Source organism: Lycium ferocissimum, chromosome 6, assembly GCF_029784015.1.
Source record: "Lycium ferocissimum isolate CSIRO_LF1 chromosome 6, AGI_CSIRO_Lferr_CH_V1, whole genome shotgun sequence".
NCBI lineage: Eukaryota > Viridiplantae > Streptophyta > Magnoliopsida > Solanales > Solanaceae > Lycium > Lycium ferocissimum.
The window spans coordinates 16,398,105-16,420,550 of record NC_081347.1 but is presented as its reverse complement, the minus strand read 5'-3'; the positions used below and the strand labels follow the sequence as shown (position 1 = coordinate 16,420,550).

At 35.6% G+C, this 22,446-nt stretch overlaps 2 protein-coding genes and 1 non-coding gene across 3 annotated transcripts in view; 2 read left to right on the top strand and 1 right to left on the bottom strand.

The window, feature by feature from the left end:
- The window catches only part of LOC132061166 (probable LRR receptor-like serine/threonine-protein kinase At3g47570), a 28,065-nt gene extending 25,351 nt beyond the window's left edge, over nt 1-2,714 (top strand). Inside the window, exon 4 of the mRNA XM_059454024.1 lies at nt 2,619-2,714. Within this exon, the coding sequence (XP_059310007.1) occupies nt 2,619-2,714 (96 nt within the window). The remainder of the gene's footprint in view (nt 1-2,618) is intronic.
- Nucleotides 1,580-12,518, top strand: LOC132059427 (E3 ubiquitin-protein ligase RKP). The gene is made up of 11 exons (XM_059452055.1): nt 1,580-1,741; nt 2,619-4,318; nt 5,694-6,509; nt 7,486-7,646; nt 7,790-7,928; nt 8,649-8,732; nt 9,082-9,366; nt 9,471-9,602; nt 10,410-10,609; nt 11,378-11,579; nt 11,876-12,518. Exons 2-11 carry the CDS (start codon nt 2,816-2,818, stop codon nt 12,173-12,175), a joined length of 3,822 nt encoding a protein of 1,273 aa, XP_059308038.1. The 5' UTR covers nt 1,580-1,741; nt 2,619-2,815; the 3' UTR covers nt 12,176-12,518.
- A 2,747-nt stretch (nt 12,519-15,265) lies between these two features.
- On the bottom strand, nt 15,266-15,337 carry TRNAW-CCA (transfer RNA tryptophan (anticodon CCA)). The gene has a single exon. It is a non-coding gene; the product is annotated as a tRNA-Trp (tRNA).
- Between the last annotated feature and the right edge of the window lie 7,109 nt (nt 15,338-22,446).

Sequence of the window (22,446 nt, the reverse complement as noted above, 5' to 3'; positions counted from 1 at the left end):
TAATGAATAGTAATGGTGTAGATGAATAGTGTTGCACCAAATTATTCATGCGCCAAAATGGTGCAAAAAATAGTGTAAGGTTGGAGCTCCAAAATACTATTTTTTGCACCAAAATAGCATTTGGTGCAAAAAATGGTGTAAGATTGGAGATGGCCTAAGTGGCTTATGAGAAACCTCTTTGATTTTCTTCTTCTAACCTTTCTAATTTTCTTTATCCTCATCAACGTTCCAAAACTGCTAAAGCTAATAAATATAACATTGAAAATGTCCGTTGGAATGCTGCTACAGTTATCAAAATGGAATAGTTTATAGACGATGAAAAAAAGTGTCCATCACTTTGCTGGCACTTAATTTGCCTAAATCTACATCAGTACGTATTAAGAAACATTAAATATAGGGAAGGTGATGACCAAAATATTTAGAAATATTTGGAGTTAATTCGTTTTTAGAAATATTTGGAGGCAATCCGTTTACTTTTAGCTCTCCAATGAAAATGAAAGGATTGGAAACTGAAACACTTCATGCATACTCTTCAATGTCTTCCATTTCTATTCAGCAATAAATGTAGACATTATTATAGATTTTCTTATAGAGTAACTTTAGTTTTCAGCTAATATTTTAACGAAAAAATGGCAAAAAAAGGAGAAAAAAGATAAATGTCAATCTTTATTATAGGAGAGGTGTCGCATACATCAACTGTTTACGCTTATTTTATATATATATATATATATATAGAGAGAGAGAGAGAGAGAGAGAGAGAGAGATTACTAGCTAGTTTGATTGTGTAGATTAAATGTTTAGAATATTCAATTGACTGTCGATCTTAAAAATTTCAACATGAAATATAATTAGGATTCTAATGCGAATATTGAACATCGAATGGAAAATAAAAAAATAATAATTTAATTGCTGTTTGCACCGTACTTGTTGAATGTTATTCATGAAGGAAAAATGAAATATGATCTCAAGATATTAGATTTAAACTCATAACACTATATCTGATTTTTATTAAATTATATTTTTTCTTCGCTGAGATTGTTAATCTTAAAAAGAACAAAAACTAAAACAAATATAGGGTAAAACACTAGTAATAAATTCATGCTAGATGTCACTATAAGTCGAATTATAATAATGTTTTGACTCTCCCAACAATACAAACATTATTGTTATTTTTTTATTTCTAATCCAATTTTTTAATACTTATGAAGGCTCGATTAAATTTAAGTTCTTATTGAAAAATTTCACATTGAGAGGTAAAAAGCTTCCTAACAAAGACCATATCGTATCTAATAGAATTCGAATCAGAAACATTTTGATTAAAAAGTAAATAGTAATAATCACTCGACCACAATGCTTGCTCGTGAAATTAATTAAGACGTGTGTAAGCTAATCCGAAACCATAATCATAATAATCATTAGAAAAGCGGAAGTAGGAGTCGGGCCACAAGTCGTAGCCGCCAGGCCAGGGGGTACGTAATTGCCGTATGGTCTGGTCTGTTGTAGGTTCAATTTTCTTCTTACTTCCCAACTTTCTGGCAAACACCCACACAAAAACCCCCCAAAACAAAAAAATTGCTTAAACAAAACAAAATCAAATCCTCTCTCTCTCTCTAAAAAGCAAACTCTTCATTTTCTTTCTCTCTCTTGCTTCATGAATGGCATACCTGACTCTTCCTTAGCCGCCCTTTCTATTTCTTCATAACAACCACACCTTAAAACCCTTTTTACCTTTGCTCTATCTGTAAGTATTTGTTTTTTCTTTTCCTTTTTTCCGCGAAAGTATTTTTACCGTTGAATTTTTAAACTTCTGCTGTTTACACTATATACTGTTTTTTTTTATTTCTAGTATTTGCTTTTTAATTTTTTGTGCAGTATGAATTAGAATTTGCTGCGATTTAGTCTTGATTTCAGTGAGTTTCTTAGGTATTTGAAGGGTCATTAGAAATTAAAAGCTAAAACTTCAATTCTGCTCAAAAAACACTACCTTTTCCCCCCGTATTTATCCAAGTTTATTTATTTTGCTCGCTTATACTGTTTTATTTATTAATTTATTTGTATTTTTTTTTGTGGTGTTTTGTACTGTATGAATTGTGAAATGAATTAGAATTTGCTGTGATTTATGTGAGTTTAAGGGGTGAAATGAGATTAGTATATGCAAATTCGTTCGAGAATGCTGCTAATTAGGTATTTAGTCTATTAAAGGTTAAAGTTGGAATTAAGTGGAGGTCAAAACTAATACTTTGATTCGAGTTTGAGTTTTTCGTCTAATTTGAGTTTTGGATACTTAACTCCATCTTTCATGGTGGAGAGATAATCTAACTTTTTGGGGAATATTACGCTCTATGTCTACTGGGAGAAAATATTTACGCCACGTAGCCCATATTTTGAGTTTATTACCTGTGTTTAGCCATATTTGAACACCTTTTATATGCTATTATACACTTTTATATAAGGTTGATACATTATATATAATGCTTTTCCCCAGGTTTAATGTTGTATAATATTGTATATTGGGCTACGTGGCGTAATATTTTATGTTGGGCGGTATATTTTTGAAAATTTCCCCTTTATTTTGTAGTATTTATCAACTTCTGAGTTTGTTTGTTTTGCTTTTGTAGGGGAAAGGAGCTGCAAGTTCATTGCTAAGTAAGGAAATAGTGAATGGATTAGTGTTCTTTCTGTTGGGAGAATTGGATTTTTCTGTATTCAGTTGAATGATTGATATCTCTGCTTCTTGGTTTTGACTGGAGACCTTCGATGCTGTTTTGGGATAAGGGTGAGTGAAGAGATTGCTCTTGGAGTACTGTTGTTGCTAATGGCAGAAGACGGCCTACGTCTTGGTGGATTTTCTTCTGGGTTGGCTGTGGTATTGAATGGTGAAGATAAGAAGGAGAGTTCCCAGAAAACTCGTCTTGTTTCGTATTGTGATGATTTTGGCGATCAATCTTTGGAAAGAACCCTTGAGCACATCTTTGATCTTCCATACAAGTCTATTAAGCCACTCTCTTGTTCGATAGATGCTAAAGTGGTTCGCTCAGTTATAAAGAATGAATTCCTGAAGTACCGGATAAATCAGAAGACTGGTACAGACAGAAAAAGAGAAGGGGTTTTGACTGCTGGTGATGGTTGTAAACATCAGGTTATTCGAATAGAGGAATCAAGCATCTGTGGTGATATTCGAATAGTCAAACCGCCTTTGATCGTGGAGAGTCATTCTCTATTCAGCAGTGCAAGGGCCAATGCTTGTGTCTGGAAAGGGAAATGGATGTATGAAGTAACTCTTGAAACTTCTGGTATACAACAGCTAGGCTGGGCGACACTTTCCTGCCCATTCACTGATCATAAGGGTGTGGGTGATGCTGATGATTCATATGCATATGATGGGAAAAGGGTCAGTAAGTGGAATAAGGAAGCTCAGGCTTATGGTCAGCCATGGGTTGTTGGTGATGTGATTGGATGTTGTATTGATTGTGATGGTGATGAGATATCGTTTTATCGAAATGGCGTTTCACTTGGTGTAGCATTTATTGGTATTCGTAAGATGGTACCTGGATTGGGATATTACCCAGCAATATCTCTTTCTCAAGGTGAACGTTGTGAGTTAAACTTCGGGGAAATCCCTTTCAGGTATCCAGTGAAAGGATTCTTTCCCATTCTGCCTCCACCAACAAGAAGTTTACTTGCTACTGATTTGCTTAATTGTTTTAGAAGGCTAATTGAAATGCAGCGTGTGGGAAGGGCAGAGTTCAGTTCTGTTGAGAAATTGCGAAGATTGAAAAGGTTTGTGTCGTTTGAAAAACTTTCACACCCTGTCTCTCGTGGGATATGTGAGGAGGTACTCTCTACACTTTCTGCTGAAGATGGAAGCGCACAGTATGCAGCTTGTGGTCCACTTTTATCACTGATAATGGAGGTCTTTAGGATGCATCCTCCACATGACTATACGAGTTTGGACAGCATACTTGATTCTTTCCTAGAGTTCCCAGAGTCGAGAATTTTGTTTGAACATATCATAAGGTCACTCTCGACCTTTTGTAAAACAGCACCATTGAGCCTTACAGATTGTCCTTACTCAGGTTCATATACATATCTGGCCTTGGCATGCCACATCTTAAGGCGAGAAGAAGTGATGATACTGTGGTGGAAATCTTCAGATTTTGACCTCTTGTTTGAAGGGTTTTTGTCGCGGAAGAGTCCTAACAAGCAGGATCTTCAAGGTCTGATGCCTTCTGTATGGTGGCCTGGCTCGTGTGAGGATATGTCAAATGAGGCTAGCCTGGTCCTGACTACAACTGCTCTGTCAGAAGCAATTAACAAGGTATTCTATTTGTGGATGGAACGGAACTTATATTGGTATTTTATGTGCTTCTGTGTTCCCTCATCCAATGCTGGTCCATGCTCATGTGGCTTCTTAGTCTAATATTGCTACCTTATACTTGAATAAGATAGTGCGTTTGATGGTATTCCTTGAAAGTCCTGGAACAAGATAGACGTGACTCAGTTGTTCTATGTCTTTAAAGTATTCCTGACTGGAGTATTGTGGTTGAAAGGGAAGCTCAAATCTTTTAATATGGTAGTCAGTGATGTAATACGCAGCTGATGCTTGATGTCCTATTCCAATTTCAACATTACATTTGAACTGCTTGCAGAGGAGGAATAACATCATAGTTTTTGTATGTAACAATATCCAACCTATCAGCCAAAAGTATTTCTTGATCATCAAAATGATATTTTTCACTTGATCAAGTTTAATAGGAATGTCATCTTAGCAATTTGAGAATTAATGCAATTCTCGCAGCCAGATGGCCCAGAGCTTTGACTTGAATTGCTCTCCTACTTAATGCAGTTATACACTGAGCTGCACCTATCATAAAGTTTTGGTTGACTTGCTCAGGAAATTGTAACACTGAATCTTCATCCGTAATGCTGACTTTGGACATCCAATTAAAAATATTATAATGCACATAAAAACGGACAACAAATCTAACCTTTTGAAGTCCTGACAATTCTTTTTATGTTGTTTGGTCTTTTTTGAAGAATAGTAGAAAGGCAGAATAAGATGCATAGGAAACACTCTTTATGCCTTTTGCGTAGCCGTATTTCCTTGTTCGAGATGTTTTAAGTATTGTACAGTTGATAGCCATGAATTGTATCATAAAGAGTGAAGGGTATCTCTTTCTCTTTCTTTGGTTGTGGGTGGGAAAGGGAGGGAATTTATTTCAATAGCAAAAGGTGGCGTTTTTAGATTAGAAACATCAACTTAGTTGTGTTAAAACTTTTTCATGTTATTTTTTTTTACTTTTGTACATGTATATTTCCAATAGGGCTGTGTAAGTAAACAATACTGCACCATCTTGTCACATGATTTTGGCTGGCTGAAGTCTTGCCTGATTCAAAATTATTTAGTTGCTTGGCTGCTCTTGTTTTGGACGGTGATATGATGAATTTTACTGCATCATATGGATCTTGTCTTTGCCCAGCTTTTCAGTTTAGCTGGCCTTTGCAATTGCCTTGATTCCAGTAGTGAGTGCATCTATCAGTTTTTCCTGTTCATGTTTCACTTAAGAATCATGGCATTTGATGTTTGTGACCTATCACACATACCTATCCATTCTACTAGCAAGTCTAAAAGGGCTTGCTATTTCATTTTATGTTTCTCCATCCACAAGCAGATTCACATATTCCTTCTGCAGGTTGAAGAGAAGCAGAGGGACCTCTGCCGCCTTGTAATGCAGTTCATGCCACCCACATCACCACCTCAGTTACCTGGATCTGTATTCAAGACATTCTTACAAAACATTCTACTTAAAAACAGGGGTGCAGATCGAAATTTGCCACCGCCTGGTGTTTCAAACAATTCTGTACTTGTTTCTTTGTTTGGTATCATACTCCATTTCCTCTCTGAGGGGTTTGGGGACATCTGTGGTTGGATGAAGGACTCTGGAGCATCTGATGTTGGTTTCCTACACAGAGGAGGCCAGCAAGCTTTTCCTCTAGGCTTGTTTCTCAAGAATGATTCTCATCGAGTTGATATTCCTAGGCTTGGTGGTTCATATAATCACCTAGCAAAGTCCCATCCTATGAGTAGCGAGCAGCATGAGGAAGTGATTCGGTGGGAAGAAGGGTGTATGGACGATGAAGAAGATAGGGTTACACATCTAAGTAAGCAGAAGCCGTGCTGTTGTTCTACTTATGATGCTGATTTTACAAGAATATCCAAAGATCCTATCAGACACATGACAAAAGGTTCACGGGGACATTGCAGCTCTATTCGTGAGAGGTCTGCTCATGTTGCTGCAGAATGCAGCACCAGTAGTTTGAATGATGACATAGCAGATAAACCAAGCACGAGTGACCAGTCCGAATCAGAGTATGGCTTCCGTCCTATGCAGCAAATGAGATATGTTCCCAGAGAGAACAACGTTTCTTCAGCAACACTAAAAGAAGAGGAGCTACTGGATACCATGCTTTTGTTGTATCATTTAGGTCTTGCGCCCAATTTCAAGCAGGTAACCATATTTTCCCCTTACAGCCTTACTAAAAGATAGCGATTAAGCTGCCTTTTTTGTTTGAAATATCTGAAGTGGTGCAGATGAGGTAAAGGCGCCATTTGTTTGAATTTTCGGATGTTCCCCGTTGAGCATGACGTTAAATGAAGGGATTTATGTGGTGTTGTTTAATTAAGTTGTTTTGCAGAACCATATAATAAGGTAGTGGCCCTTTAATGTACATTGCACCTTTTTTTTTAAAAAAAAAAAAAACTGGAGCTAAAGGTTCAAAAGCAACCACTTGCTCGACATTTGACCTTGCAAAACTATGACCTCTATATGTTAGTAATGGTGGCATATTCTAAGTTTCCTTGCTTGTTTGAAATTACAGTCCTATGAAATTGTTAATGGTCTCATCTTTCTTTATTGTACCACTAGCTAAGGCGTTATATGTGAAATTGATAATTGTACCGCCAGAGGGAGAAGTTCAGAGGTCGCGTGTTTTACATGCTGGATGTTAAATCATTTCCACATGCTGTCTTTCTCCATGAGAATTTATTTTCTGGTATAGTAGGTTTGAAAATAGTGGCCAGGATGACGGCCAAAGCAAATAGCGGTGGTAGGATTGAGAAAGTTGACAATCAGTATAAAAATAATGTAACTATGATGAATTGTCTGATAAAGAATAAGTGGACCTAGTGGAGTGGACACAGGATTCATTGATCGATTCCCACAAATATGGGATTGAGGCATCGTTCAGTGATATATACTGTACTACATCTGAAACTAGTTGTATCTGCTTCTCTCATCTGAGACATGGCTCCTGATATTTTATCTCACCTTTGGGGAACATGCTTCTGTCCTGCCAGTTCATTTTTTTTCCTTTTCTTCCCAGTCTTGCAGCACCTGAACTCATTGCTGCAAAAATGTAAGTGTCTTCCTTATCAAGTTTCATGGATTCACATCACACTTCAATGATTTCACTTATCAATTGTAGGCATCATCGTATATGTCTCGGCAATCACAGTCAATCTCTCTTATGGAAGAAACTGATAAGCAGATCAGAGAAAAAGTTTGCGGGGAACATGTAAAGCGCCTGAAGGAGGCTCGTAGTGTATATAGAGAAGAAGTAATGGATTGTGTCAGACATTGTGCTTGGTAATACAATCATTGTACATCTTTGTTCTATTTCCAAATAATGTCATGACGATTAAGCATCACTATGTTTTCCATATTAATGAGTAGCTGCTGTCTCTTTCAAGGAGGTATAGCTTAGTTTTTTGCTCTCTACCATCTAACAGGTATCGTGTTTCTCTGTTTTCTCGGTGGAAGCAGAGGGGAATGTATGCAGCGTGCATGTGGATTGTCCAGTTGCTTTTAATTCTTAGCAAAGAGGATTCAGTCTTCATCTATATTCCTGAGTATTATTTGGAAACTTTGGTAATAAAATTTCCTGCTCTGGATACTGTTTGGAACTCTAGCCTAGTTTGCATTTTCTTGTATCAAATAGTGACTCATCATTTGTATTAATGCTTTACTACTTTTACTTTGAGCATGAATTTTTTCTACCTCCTTGCTTGTGCCACTCAACTTTCTTCAGGCATAGATAGTGAAGCCAAGAATGACCTATGACTTCTACCGAAAGATGGTGTGACATCCTCTGTAGAATTTGGTTATCTGCAGTCACTGATAGCCAAGCGAACAAAAAACTTTACCTTGCCTACCCTTTTTATTCCATCCCTTGCTTCAATCTGCCTTTCCATCTCTGCACCTTGCATTACAAGTATGCTGCGTTTGGATAGCTTTTAGAGGAATGGGTCTGAACGGATAGAGCAAACTTGACTTGTCTTATATAATGTATATTGCATTTTCCTTACTTCCTTTCAATGTCATGCTCGTTGAGTTTTGCCTCATTTCCCTTACTTGATCTTGGGCATGTGTATCGATTTGCAAAGAGAAAGGAATAGCTTGGACAAAAAGGTTGAAACTGTTAGTCTCTATGTAGCTGTATTTCTGGCCATAGAAATATGTGAAGTGCTCTGTGCTTTCAAGCGCTTATCATTGGAAAATGTTTTTCGGCTATTTTCATGTCATTTATTTGGTTGGTTTGTTAGTTGCCACATTGTGAAAGTAATCTTCCTTTCTGTTGTTCAATGACAGGTGGACTGCTTCCACGTACTTCGTAAAAGCGACCCTCCGTTCGTCCCTGCTACAATATTTCTCAAACAAGGACTCACATCCTTTGTATGTCTTAACACACACTCTCTCTCTCTCTCTCTCTCTAATCACATGCTTTTCTTTTCTATGATACTTTCAGGACTAAGTCTAAAATGCCTGTGGTATGTGTCGTCGTGACTATTTGGATATGCTGAAATAGAATTCATCAACACCCTCTAAAGCTAACGTAACATAAGAGAAATGTTTATAAGAAAAAAATTAGCACAAGAAGATTCTCTTAATATAGCAAGATTGGTTCTGGAATGATCCACATCATTAATGATAGATTCCTTCTCGTACTTGTTTCCTGTTATGTACTAGATCATTGGGCTTCATTTCTTTTACGTGTATTTGCTGCTAACTTTTCCTTGTTCAGGTTACTTTTGTTGTCACCCACTTCACTGATCCAAGGATATCGAGTGCGGAGTTGCGAGATCTTCTTCTGCAGTCTATATCTGTCTTGGTGCAGTACAAGGAGTTCTTGGATGCTTTTGAATGCAATGAAGCTGCAATGCAGAGAATGCCCAAAGCACTACTGTCTGCTTTTGACAATAGATCGTGGATTCCTGTAACAAATATACTTCTCCGGCTGTGCAAGGGTTCAGGTTTTGGTTCATCGAAATATGGAGAATCATCTTCCTCTTCATCAGTTATATATCAGGTGACTTGATAATTTGTCTTTTTTCTACATAGTTACCATTCTACCCTGCTTACCCATTGAGAGTAACTTGTAGATCTAATTCTTCTGTCTCTCTTAATGTGAAGAAATTATTGCGGGAGGTTTGCAGGCATGATGAAGAACTATTTTCTACTTTTCTGAATCGTTTGTTCAACACTCTGAGCTGGGCAATGACGGAATTTTCCGTTTCAATTCGCGAGATGCAGGAAAGTTACAAGGTATTGTTCCCTTAAACATCTATGTTTGGATCAATGAGCCAGAGAGAAGCTAAAGAGGGTACAGCTCATTGATTAATCATTTATCTCTGGTTGTTTTGTGGTACTGCTAAGTGCTATGTACACCAAAAAGAGGTTCTTCCATATTCTCCAATTTCTGGGAGTTTGGAATAGTTAATATGCATACTCCCCTTTTAACCAAACAAAGGAAATTATGTTTGCCTTCTAGATTTACTTCCTCTCCTCCCCATTATTCTCTTGGCAATTGACCACACAAGAAATTTCTGTCTCTGTCTTCTATTACAATGTCATGTTGGTGTATGTCGTTTCTAATTTTCCTATGGTAATTCCTAAGGTCTGCATACGTCTTACCCTCCCAAGACCCCACGTGTGGGATGACACTGGGTATGTTGTTGTTGGTATACCTTTTGTTACGGATTTGCTGATATGTTTGAGAGGTTGTGCTCTATAATATAGAATATGGTTACAAATTAAATGTTTTACTAAACCCTGCATTTTTTATTAGAAATGCTTTTTTTTAAGTATACAATCTAGTGGATTGCCTCTGATGATATTCTGATCATGGTTTCTTTCGTAAAGTCCTATAGTAGAATATTGTACCAGTAAAAAACAAAGCATATCCTTGTGACACTTAAAAAAACAAGTTCGTTACATCCAGATCATCGAGTTTCTACTGAAGTTGTACTAGTTACTTGTAGCATCTTTGGGGTGGGGGGTTGAATATCTTAACCTTGCGAAGGTGCTGTTTTCTTTTCTTATGTCTATTAAAATGTTAAGTGTCCTTTCTAGGTGTTGGAGTTTCAGCAAAGGAAATGCAGTGTCATATTTGATCTATCATGCAATCTTGCAAGGGTGTTAGAATTTTGTACCCATGAGATACCTCAAGCGTTTCTCTCTGGGGCAGATACAAATTTGCGTAGGCTGACTGAAGTGATCGTCTTTATACTAAACCACTTAATTTCTGCAGCTGATCCGGATCTTTTTGACCTGTAAGTTTCAACAGTTATGTGGAGCACTTTTTGTCTTTTCATTTTATTTTTTTGGTTTATAGGTTATTTTTTGAGTGAGTGTAAAGTCATCTCTGCTTATTTCATTTCCGTTCGGACACAACCAAAGACAAATTTTATTCCAATGAATAAAAGATCTGTTCTCCAGTCGAGTTGAGCCAATCCTTTATGAGATCCTATTTTGTTTTGAATTAGCTCCCTCACGTTCAACTGTAAATTGGCAGCTACCGTCTCAGGTGACGTTACTGATACTTTCTTTTGATAACTGTGGAATCCTCTGTGGATTAGCTGGCCCATCCTAGTCGGTGCAGAGGAAGGAAACTCGGTGGATGGGCCCGTCCCTCTATCCTCTTCCCACTTATGTACTAGGCTTTAGTCAGTGGAAGTGTTCGATTAATGTCGTGCTTTTATCACACATCCTACACTGTAATGAGATTGATATTATGAGAGAAGATGGAAACCTGATATTTCTGGAAAAAAAGAGAGGAGAGATTTCAATTGGCAGACTTGTATTCACCTAAGAAAGTTCTATGCTTGCATTTATCTTAGCCCTCTTTGTCTGTGTGTGAGCAACATGCACTCATTCCATGCTTATCAGAATATAGTTGGTGCTAGCCTTTACTTTGACCGTAGCTTGATATTTGCCTGTAACATGTTATTGAGTCCCTTTGTCTACGTGTGTGTGTTTGAGTCTTGTTTCCTCCTTTTTTTTTTTTTCCCGTTGGGTATTCAGTTGTGTCAATTTTGCAGATTCCTAAGGCGTCCAGGTCAGTCCCCAGAGAAAGTGCATAAAGGCATGATTTTAGCACCTCTTGCTGGAATCATTCTTAATTTGCTGGATGCTAGCAGGGAGTCAGATACTGGACAGAATGACATGGTTGGGATTTTTGCCAGCATGGACTGCCCTGATACTGTAGTCTCTGGATTTCAGTATCTTTTGGAGTACAATTGGGTTAGTCCTTACTACACTTCATTAATTTGGTAGTGCCCTAGGGCCTAGGCTGCTTCCAATTTCAGACTGGCATGTAAAATTGGTGTTCAGCGAAGAAAATTGCTTCTTTTTTGACTAAATAATTGTTATGGGTACTATACTTTTTTTGATTTGGCAATTAGAAAGCTGAATACTGGTTGACTGGTCTGGGCGCAGTCGCTGTTTTTGATGATGGCCTATATGTTTTGAAAGGGTTCCAATAGTTATCGCTCTTTGGTTGCTTCATCTGTATTCTAACAGCTTCTCATGAATTTCAGGCTGGCTTATTCAGGTGTGATGATTATGTGAAAAAAATCAGGCAACTGGACATATTTCAAAGTCTGCTTATCTGTCAGTCAGAGGTGGTGGAACTTGAGAGAATAGGATATGGGGGTGAAACAGATGATGACAGCATCTGCTGCATCTGTTATGCATGTCAGGCAAATGCTGAATTTTTGCCCTGTTCGCACGTTTCTTGCTTTGGCTGCATTTCCAGACACTTACTGAATTGCGAGAGATGCTTCTTTTGCAATGCAACAGTTTTAGAAGTTCGCAGGACTGATGTAAATGCAGGTTGAGGTCATTTCTCAAACTTGGAAGAGTAAAGGTGGACTAGGAGGTTGTGGATAGACATAGGCTAGTACTCAGTTGTCAGCTGAGGGCTATGAGCTGTGAATTTTGCTCGATGAGTCCCATAGAGATGCAAGAAAGATCGCAGTAAAAGGCGAATACTTTCAGCCAAGCTATTATTTAGGCATTACAATTAGAATAGAAGGCATAAGCTTTTGGTATATTTATCCGAGTAGATGGGATGGGAGGGCAGCATCCGCTCTGGGTAGAAGTTTTTGTAGTGGAGGCAAGGGCATTGTTTTGTGAATATATGAGGTGTCAATTTGAAGAAAATCTTTTTCTTCTGTTCAATCTTTTTCTTGTTTTGGTTATCGGCCTCGCTTAACTTTGGCTTGTGCTTGTTTGTCTAAGCTGTTAAATGATGTGCATTTTATGACCGGAAGTAGGGAGAGCTACAAAGCACAGAGAAGTTCAAGAATTGCAAATGGTGGGAACAGTTCACACGCGCGCACAAAGTTTTGTTAGTAATTTTAGCTACCTATGCTTCTTTGTATTACCTCTTTTAGCAGCAAAGGTTGGTGAATGACCTGAACAATCAGAATGGACTGTGAAACCGCATGGATTATCTGCAGAACTATAAGATGGACCATGGAATTCTTTGCAGGAAAAAGGATGAGGAGCCACACCCCCTACCCCGACACCCAATCCTTTACTTTTACAATCGTCCTATTTTATCCTCATTTTGGTTATATACTATGTTAGCTTTGTACAAAGAACATACCCAAAGGAAATCTCACAAAGTGGGGTCTGGGAAGGGTAGAGTATACGCAGATCTTACCCCTACCTCGGGAGGTAGAGGCTGTTTCCGATAGGCCGTCAAAGACAAGGCTTGTGTTAGCTTTGTAGTTCTTTGAAAAGACGGTTGGTGTCTTTTATATTTGGACAAAAACTTATGCTTTTGGAATAAGAAATCCGAAACCCGGGCTAAAGATGATAACCTTGCTAAGATTTTGCTGTATAAGTAAGATCTGCGCTTTTCTGCTACGTCAAAGAAAGAGGGGCGAAGCACTTTTTGAATTGGCAATCTTATGATGCCGTAACAAATTGAAAAAAAGTACGTTGAAGTTGTAACAGAGAAATGAGTGAACATAATTTTTTACAATTTTAATAGAAGAAAATGACTCTTGACAAATATTTCTTGTATGTCATTTTTTAGATTTCTTATATGTAAAAGTAAAGATCTTTTATAAAAATTACATAAAATTAAAATAGATAGCTAAATTCAAGCTCTGAGAATGAAGATGTCGTTCCGTTTAGTCATTTGTGTATCTGGGGTGAAAAAAGTGGGATAGATTTTCTTTTAGAGCCTGTTTGGAAAGCCACCTAGTAAATGGAATTGGTGTAATTACTAGGGTAGTAATTACACAAATGTAGTAATTACATAATAGTGTAATTACAACGACCTATTTATTTGTCATAATGTAATTACAGTGTATTTATAAGCATGCTGTTTGGTTGCACAAGTGTAATTACACAGTTAGTTTAATTTAAAAATAAAATCTAATTACAAAAAAATTAAAATTAATATTTAAAAAATATTTACCTTTATAAATGATATTAAATTAGTTATCTAATAAAACATTGTTATTGAAAATATATTAATTAATAATCATATATTTGTAGCTAATATTGTAAAAAATAATTGATATATATTTTTCAAATTAATAATATTGAATATTAATTAATTATAAAACTTAAAAGAAGACTATTTGTGAGAACATCATGGATTGGATGTTTGACAAAAAAATAATATTTATAAATATAATACCATAACATTATTCAAAAGTTTGACACAAAAAATTCATCAAATGTAAGTGAAAAATAAATAACATGCAATGTGAAAGCAAATAACTTAAAATTGAAAATATAATCTAAATTCAAAAATTAAAAGAAAAAGTTTAACATAATACTCTTATGTCAAATTCCAACATTACATAACTAAGTTCCAATGTAACTTAAGTAAATAATTCAAAAGAAAGGGAAAATATAAGTCTATATAGGGAAAAAATATAAGTCTATAACCTCATTCACAACGAAATTCTACTTTAATAACGCACTCTTTATATGCCAAGTTTGTTAATGACTCATTCTTTCCAATATTAAGAGGTGTAGTTTCAAAAATTAGAATAATAACACGATTATGCTAAATGAATAAAATTAAAAAAAAAAATAATACGAGCAATTACATGGAACCACAAGAAGTAAAGGTCGGGAATGAGAAGAAAGGAATTGAAAAATAAATAATATAAAAAGAAAAATACATTTTAAAAAATAATTAAAAAGTAAAAATAAAAAAGAAATTAAAATAATAGAAATAAAAAATACATTAAAAATAAAAAGAAATTAAAATAAACAAAGAAGAAACAAACTAAAAAGTAACCCTGTAATTACACCCAATTCTCAACCCCACCTTCAGAATTGGAGACCCTCTCAATTACAACCAATTTTCACCTAACTGTGTAATTACTTGGTCAAACAAAAAGATCAAACTGTGTATTTATACCCAATTCCAATTACCTGAATGGCTTTTCAAACAGGCCCTTAGTGTGTTGGTCTGTTATTTTTATTTTTGGATTTGGTGGACAGTTCAATTCCAATTTACTTGATTTTCTTTAGTAAATTGTTACATGTCGACTTAGTAGATTCTTTTTTTTTTTTCTTGTTGAATTTAAGACCAAATTTTTTGTTGGGCGCTATCTCAAAAACAATCTCATTCTTTTCAACAATGACAATATACCTAGTTTCACAAGTGGGGTATGAGGAGGGTAGGATGTACACAAACCTTACCCTGCCTTTGTGAGGTAGAAGGGCTGTTTCCGATAAACCCTCGACTCAAGATAAAAGAAGACAACAGAATACGAAGATGCAGAACAAATGCAACAAGACGCACATACGCACAGCTACATTGTAATACAAAACTTAAGAAACTACGTGATAACTAAATAATATTACTAAAAAATATAAGGGAAAAGGAGTAGGTATAATTATTATTTAGTCATAAAAACAAAAAGTGTGGACCAGGTATTTGATCGGGGGATTGAACCCGACGTGAATCGAACACGCAACCTTCTGATCTGGAGTCAGACGCGCTACCATTGCGCCACGGATCCTGGTTGTACATATATGGAACCATACCTTATACCACTTATAACTACTAAAGATCATAATATTCTTCAAAAAATCAGACGTACTTAGACGCAGTTTTTACTCCATATGTCTCATTTTATTTGACATATTTTCCTGTTTTCACTGTTCCATAAGAATGACACAATATGTTAAAAAAAAAAAAATATTAATTTAACTTTTCATTTTATTCTTAATGTATTTTTTTTTTATAGCCACATATAAATGTCATGGCATATTTTTAGATTACAAATTTTAAAGTTTTTCTTTCTTTTCTGAATAACGTGTACAATCAAACACCTTCATATAAAATGATGCGAGAGGAATATAATTTCATTGAGGAGCAGTTTACTTAGATGACTCCCGTGTTTTTTTTTTTTTTGTTTTTGTTTTTGTGCAAATAAACAGGAGCTACCTATACCTCCATTCATGAGGAATTAAATTCATGAAACTAGATTCCACTAACTTTTTATTAAGTGTACCAGTGTTCCATCCTCTAAGCAACGGGTCTAGTCACTCCTGTAAACTAGATTGACACGTCGAATGAATTTTACAGATACAAGACGATTTGTTGAGAGTGTATGCATGACTATGAGAGTCATTTGGGGTGATTAATTATTTTTCTACATATTTGGCACAATAGGACAATTACTAGTATGATATGCAAACCATGTGATTTACAAATTTATGTGGAATTTGAGTTTGGTTATTGTCTTAGTAGCTTAAGTTCGATGAAATGAAGCTAACGAATCTAGAATTAGCACTATCGTCCTTGGATAAGATCAATTTGGAACAGAAACGCTTAAAGTCAGCTTAGAGCAAACAAAATTCTTTTCTGGCGAGAGAAATCCATGATATATAGTTATGATGGGTGGAAACATGTTTCAAAGAATTTATTGTACCACTAGTAGTTTAAGAAGAGTGTGGGAGAAAGACAAGTTTGAAAGGATATTATGCCTCTACAGGCTTGGTCTTCTCTAATGAACTTTATGAAAATTGCCTGAGCATAACCACAAGCAGTCAATTATCTTTCAATTATTTGGTGCCTTGTCTTTATCTTTGAGTAGGATAAACTCATAAATATAAATCCTCTTCCCACAACTACCTTTTCCATAAAATAAAAGATGAGTAAACTCAGGCATGTACAAAAAAGTTGGGAAAAATATGAAAAATGAAACTCACCTAATAACTGTACATATAAACTGTACAATCTGAACAAAAAGGCATACAAGTGAAGCACATGTTAATCTTATCGGCTAGCCTGATTCGACACATAGATAAAATATTGAAGTCATTATTGATCAACAAATTTTGTAACGAAGTTGTAAAAGCTTCAGGCTCATAACAGAGAACTGATTGCTTCGCCTCATAGGTCTTTGGTATTGAAATAGTAAAAAAATGGTGGTAGTACTTTTGCTGCGGGTCAGGAAGAAGGTTTTCCAGATCCACAGTTGTTGGAAATTAGCACCATATAGAAATTGATTTAAATAACCTGTTGCTTTGCCCCTTATGGGCCAGCTTTTATTATCTTGTTTTTCCCTTGACGACTTTATCTCAGCGTTTATATTTTTTTCTCTTATTCAATTGCTGATAAATTGAAGAACAATGTCCAACTAGCCAGTGTTGCTCCCTGGCTGTTTTGATCTGTATTTTTGTATTTTCCTTCTTTTAAAATCGATGATTAGCTTATACGTTATCTTGAACAAAAAAGCATTTAAATCATGTAAATATAACAGTGTTGCTAGAGTGAAGTAAGCGAGATTAATTTGGGTGTTTTCCGCTAATGATAAATTAAGATTTAGGAGTATGAACTGTATTCAAATTTCAGATCTTTGAGAAGTCTCATGTAAGCAATTCAACTATGGGAATAAGGCTGCTTCTTCCAGTATAATTTGTCTTCCCTTGGTTTGTATATGACATAACACTTCAACTATTTGAAGTTCTTTACTATGATGGAATTGAAGGAACGGAAATCCGGTGCAGCTTATCACAGAATTCAAGACATTTAACTTCTCAATGCATTGGTGGACGTTTTATTTTCTTTTAAAGTCTGTGATGCATATTATCTTATTGATGTATTAACATATTGATTTATGATAAGACGTAAGTATGTGGAAGTCGTCTGATATTTTTGCCCAGCAATATTCAAATGGAGTATAGACCTTGAATTAGTTCAAGGTGCCAATGAGAATCATGTAATTCCTGTGAACTCCTCTGCTTAAAGGATTCCAATAGACATACTAGCATGATCACTGTGGAGTATGTGTAAACTGCATAAGTTATTTCCGTTCTTTGTTTGCATTGTTAAAACTTTTGATAATTTAAAAGAAATGATAGATGCAAAAAACAATGTAAAGAACAAACTGAAATTGACATAAAAAAACATACCGGCAAGGTTGATTGGGCCTGCGCGCAGCACGGGCTACTCATATCTAGTAACTATAATACGAGTCATGTAATTTGGCCCGAGACAGTTCAAATAAATAAGATTCAGACGTTTGAAAAAATTTCAGGTACAAATTTCTACTATATATAAGGTACAACCAAGGAGTATTTGTAGTCCTCACAAAAGTTTCAATTTAATGTCAAATTTTTCAATTAATTACTTCTAGGTCCCAAATTTATTTTTTAAGGTCACATTTACTTTTAATTTTTATTGTATGCTTTTCATTACTTTACTACTATATAGAAGGGATAAATACCCATTTTTTGTAGTCTTCACGTGAACTTTTTTGACTCTTTTTACCCCTAGTTGAAAAAATAATGGCTTTGTGAATCTTCACACATTTTGGTAAATTTTGAGAACCTTAACGACTTTTTCATGCCACTAAAAATGATGATGTTATAAAGGTTTAGTAGCCCCACAAAGCATTCTCATACATATTTGAATCTTTTATGTAGAAATATTATTAAACTTGTTTCAAATTGTGTTTTTCCTTAAGAATTTATTATAGACACATAAAGAATTATCATGTCATCCAATTCTATTTTAATATAGGCTTAATTGTCAAACTAAAATATTATTCGTATAATACTATTTATTATTTATTGATGTTATTTACCATTTATCATTTGATATTTTAATTTTTTATTTGTCCATTTAGTAATTTCTTTTTAATTTTCTCCCACAATCTTATGTCGTACGTGCTGGCGAACATAAGTAATTTATAAAGATTTCACTTAAGTTTGGATTAAGTTTTAAATTAATAAATAAATATAAATAACTTATATCATTGTTAAATACTTCATAAATGTATCCAAAATGTAAATTACTGTCCCTTCGTCTCAATCCAAAAAATGAATTTCGAAGTACGATAGTTAATTAATAAATTTTACGTGCGCACACTATTAACATAAAACTTATTTACTATATTAAAAGAGTCACTATAAAATATTGTTTTATATATTCTGAAAATGTTTGAAAAAATAATGTAGTTAAAGAAAACACAATTTGATTTTGAAACAGTAATAATACAAGACAATTGCAAAAATTATATTTTTTTACTTTTTTTTAATTATTAAAATATTTTACAAAATATCGGATAATCAATATTTTATATAGTTTAGGATAAAATAGTTACGTTTAACATGAAAAAGTTATTACAATGTGATTTCATAAAATGGTTTATTAAATTAAGAAAAGATAATAAATGTTATTTTTTAACATGCATCTTTTGGAAGGTAAAAGAAAGCTTAAAGTTAGAACAATTAATTCTGTTGACTTTTCAGTATCTTTTTGTGATTTAAATTGAAAGAATATCTACAAAAAATTCTTGTAATATCAAGGCTTTTAATTATTTATATTTATTTGTAAGTTAATTTTATTGATTTATCATGCAACAATATTTGGGCATCAAATATTTTTGAAATAAATTGAACATTGTATCTTTGGTAAAAAAATAAGTTAGCCAATATGGATTCAATTCAAAGAAGCGAATGAGATGTCACGACCCATTTTGGCATAAGCCGTGCGGGCACTTACCTCTCCCACCTCGGTAAGCGAACCCTTAACCCGACGATAATTAAGACATAAACAATTAAATCAAGCAACGGAATAGAATAAATACGTAAGTCTCACGATATAGAATAATAATAATACTCCCAGGGTCTAGTCTGACTAATATAAGAGCATCTAAAAGAGAAATAATACAAGTCTGGAATAATAATACATAAAGTGTTTGTGTCTCTGAATAGAATAGGACATAATGATAGAGAAGTCTTCAAGGCAGCTAACGGCAATGCTCACAGTGGAAACTCGGAGATAATACTGAAGCGACTATCAGCCACGCGTAACGGAAGCGGATCTAACCTGATACTCTCTATTCATAAAGGAATGCAGCAAGTGCAGGTTAGTACAAAACAACAGTACTGGTAGGCATCATCGGCCGACTAAGCATAGCTAACACAATCCAGATAATAAAGCAGATAAACCAACAAGCATAAGTCAATGTAATCGAATCCAAATATACGTCATTGACTAAGTAAAACCTCTAATCCCAAATGTGCCAAATCTGAATATATCAAGTCCGAATCCAACATCACAAGTACAACACCAAAACATCTCAAAATCAAGCCATAATGTAATGCAATGCAATAGTGTATGAATGCAATGCAATGCCATGCAAATGTTTTGTGTACACGTGTACTCCGGACGGAAATATCGACATCTCGGTATCACAACCCAGTGTGACTCACGAAGTCTAAGTGCCACCCATCCCGGATCTTTGCCCAACAGACAGAGACGGGACCCTGAATCTTTGCCCATGGGGGGTTCTCACCGGCACCACTCTGGAGGACCCGCGAAGTCCATGCACTCGCTCAATCAACGATTCCGGAACTAACATCGGATATCGGCCATCTCACGTCATTCAAGTAAAATCGAGCCCAACTCATCAAAGTATTTCATCAAGTATCATTAGTATCTCAACAGTGTATCACGAAAATGAGAGTGCGTGCAATGCATGTATCAACATCAATAATCATGCTCAACATCACAAGTACCAACAATGGATACGCCACCAATATATCCAAAATCACAAATACCAACAGTGTGTACGCCAACAACATCTTAATCAAGATGATAAAATAGAATCCAATATCTATCAACAACTCATGACATCAAGCCAACACAATTAGAACAATCAAGTCACAACATAAGGGGGTGGCTAGCCTCAAACACACAACAGGGCCCAACCTAAGGCAATATCCAACCCAATTTCATACCTGAAGGTTCACATGCTGTCTCCGACAATATAATCTAAATATGTGCTGTGCTATACGAAGTTTCACCAAGGGTAAGCCATAACCTACCTGGATGGCCGAACCGCAACACCGACAACTCACTCCTTTGCCTTGCCTTTCCGTTGAACCTCAGAACCAAAGTAGTCTAAGCATAATCGAAATCTAGATTAGAAATCATGAAGAACGATACTAATATTGCTACCATTCAATTTAGGTCAATTCTAACCCTTGAATTTGGGAAAACGGGCCCACAAGGGCAAAGCTAGAAATTCGAAAGCAAAATATCAAATTAAGCACTAGATGATCATAACCCAACCACTAATTGCTAAATTAACTCATAGATTTACTCAATTTCGAATTTGAAACAAAACCCCCAATTCGGGTACAAAACCTAACTCTTTGATTTCGAAATTCAACGCTAGAAATGGAAGATATACGATTAATAAGCTTAGATTCATCAAGAACTAGCACAAACCCCATCAATTTCATCATTAATAAGCCTAGAGAAAATGTTCATCAAAACCCACTTACATCTTCCATTACTAAGGGGATTATTAAAGGAAAGGGGGAATCTATAATGATTAGGATTAATGAAATAGAAGAGGGATAGCAAGATTTACCTCCAAGAGTATTCTCAAAATATCTCCAAGAGTAGTCCCCAAAAGCTCTAATTTCGAAATGGAAATAAATGAGGGTCTAAAGGCTTTTAACACTTCATTAATTATACACACTGCCCGTCACCCGCTTTGGCGACAATGGGACCACTCCAGCGGTCCCTCGACCGCTTCAACAATCAAGCCTAAAATGCTTGGACCACTCCAGCGGCAGGGTTACCGCTCCAGCGGTACCGCTGCCACGGTGCTGGTGCCGCCAAAGCGGGCACCAGACACCAAAAAACTTACCCAAGTTTCACAATTGATCCAATTTTCTGACTAATTCCCGAGGCCATCTGCTCACATACCATACACATAGACACACATAAAAACATGCTACGAACGCGCCCGTGGCCTCGGAATTTCCTACGGAGGTCTCGTTGACTGAATCAACCCCTGATACCTTAATTTCAATTTTCCAACCCAAGTTCCAAAATGCATCCGAGTGCATTGGGAACCGAACCAAATGCACACACAAGTTCTAAACGACCATTCGGACCTCTCGAAATCGACGAAATTTCGAAAAAGATCCGTCTACCCAAAAGTCAACTTTGGGTCAACCATTTTCACTTTAAGCCTATATTTCACAAAAATTGCACGTATCTGGTCTAGATACCTCGGGAAGCGTGCTAACGGTCCCCTCGGGTAAAAAATGAGCTAAGTAATGCTCGGGAAAGGGCGAAAATGCCGAAAAAACTATAACGACCAAACGGGTCGTTACATGATATTAATTTAACATATGAAAACTCAATTTGGATCATCAGAGATTTTAATCTCAAAAAATTTAAGTAAAATGAAAATTAAAAGAGCTTTCAAATGTTTTTTTTTTCAATCTAATATATAAACTAAGAAAAATACTTTTCTTTAATTTTCAGGTACGTTTTTATACTTTAATATTTTAGAAGTCTTTCGAAGTATATACAAATTAAAATTTTAATGCCAATTTGGGATCAAGCTTAGCACGGACCAAATTAGTGGAAATACAAGCCTTTGGGATAAGGTTGGAAAAAGGATTAAAGAGTGTTTTTTGGCTAAAATATTTTATCGAGGCTAACTAAAAAGGATACTACATGAGAGTACTTACATGATGGGTATGATGAGTTTTTACAGCTGTTTGGAAGTATTGGTACGATTTCCGGCACGTTCAAGAATGAACATTGTTGACATCTAATTTTGGCCCACCACATATTTAATTAATTGAT

What these genes read in the sequence shown, in the direction of transcription:
- LOC132059427 (XM_059452055.1), top strand. Translation starts at nt 2,816, where the DNA reads ATGGCAGAAGACGGCCTACGTCTTGGTGGATTTTCTTCTGGGTTGGCT. An exon ending in TTGCGCCCAATTTCAAGCAG is followed by an intron (nt 6,510 to 7,485) that starts GTAACCATATTT and finishes TATCAATTGTAG; the next exon opens with GCATCATCGTATATGTCTCG. An exon ending in AACAAGGACTCACATCCTTT is followed by an intron (nt 8,733 to 9,081) that starts GTATGTCTTAAC and finishes TTCCTTGTTCAG; the next exon opens with GTTACTTTTGTTGTCACCCA.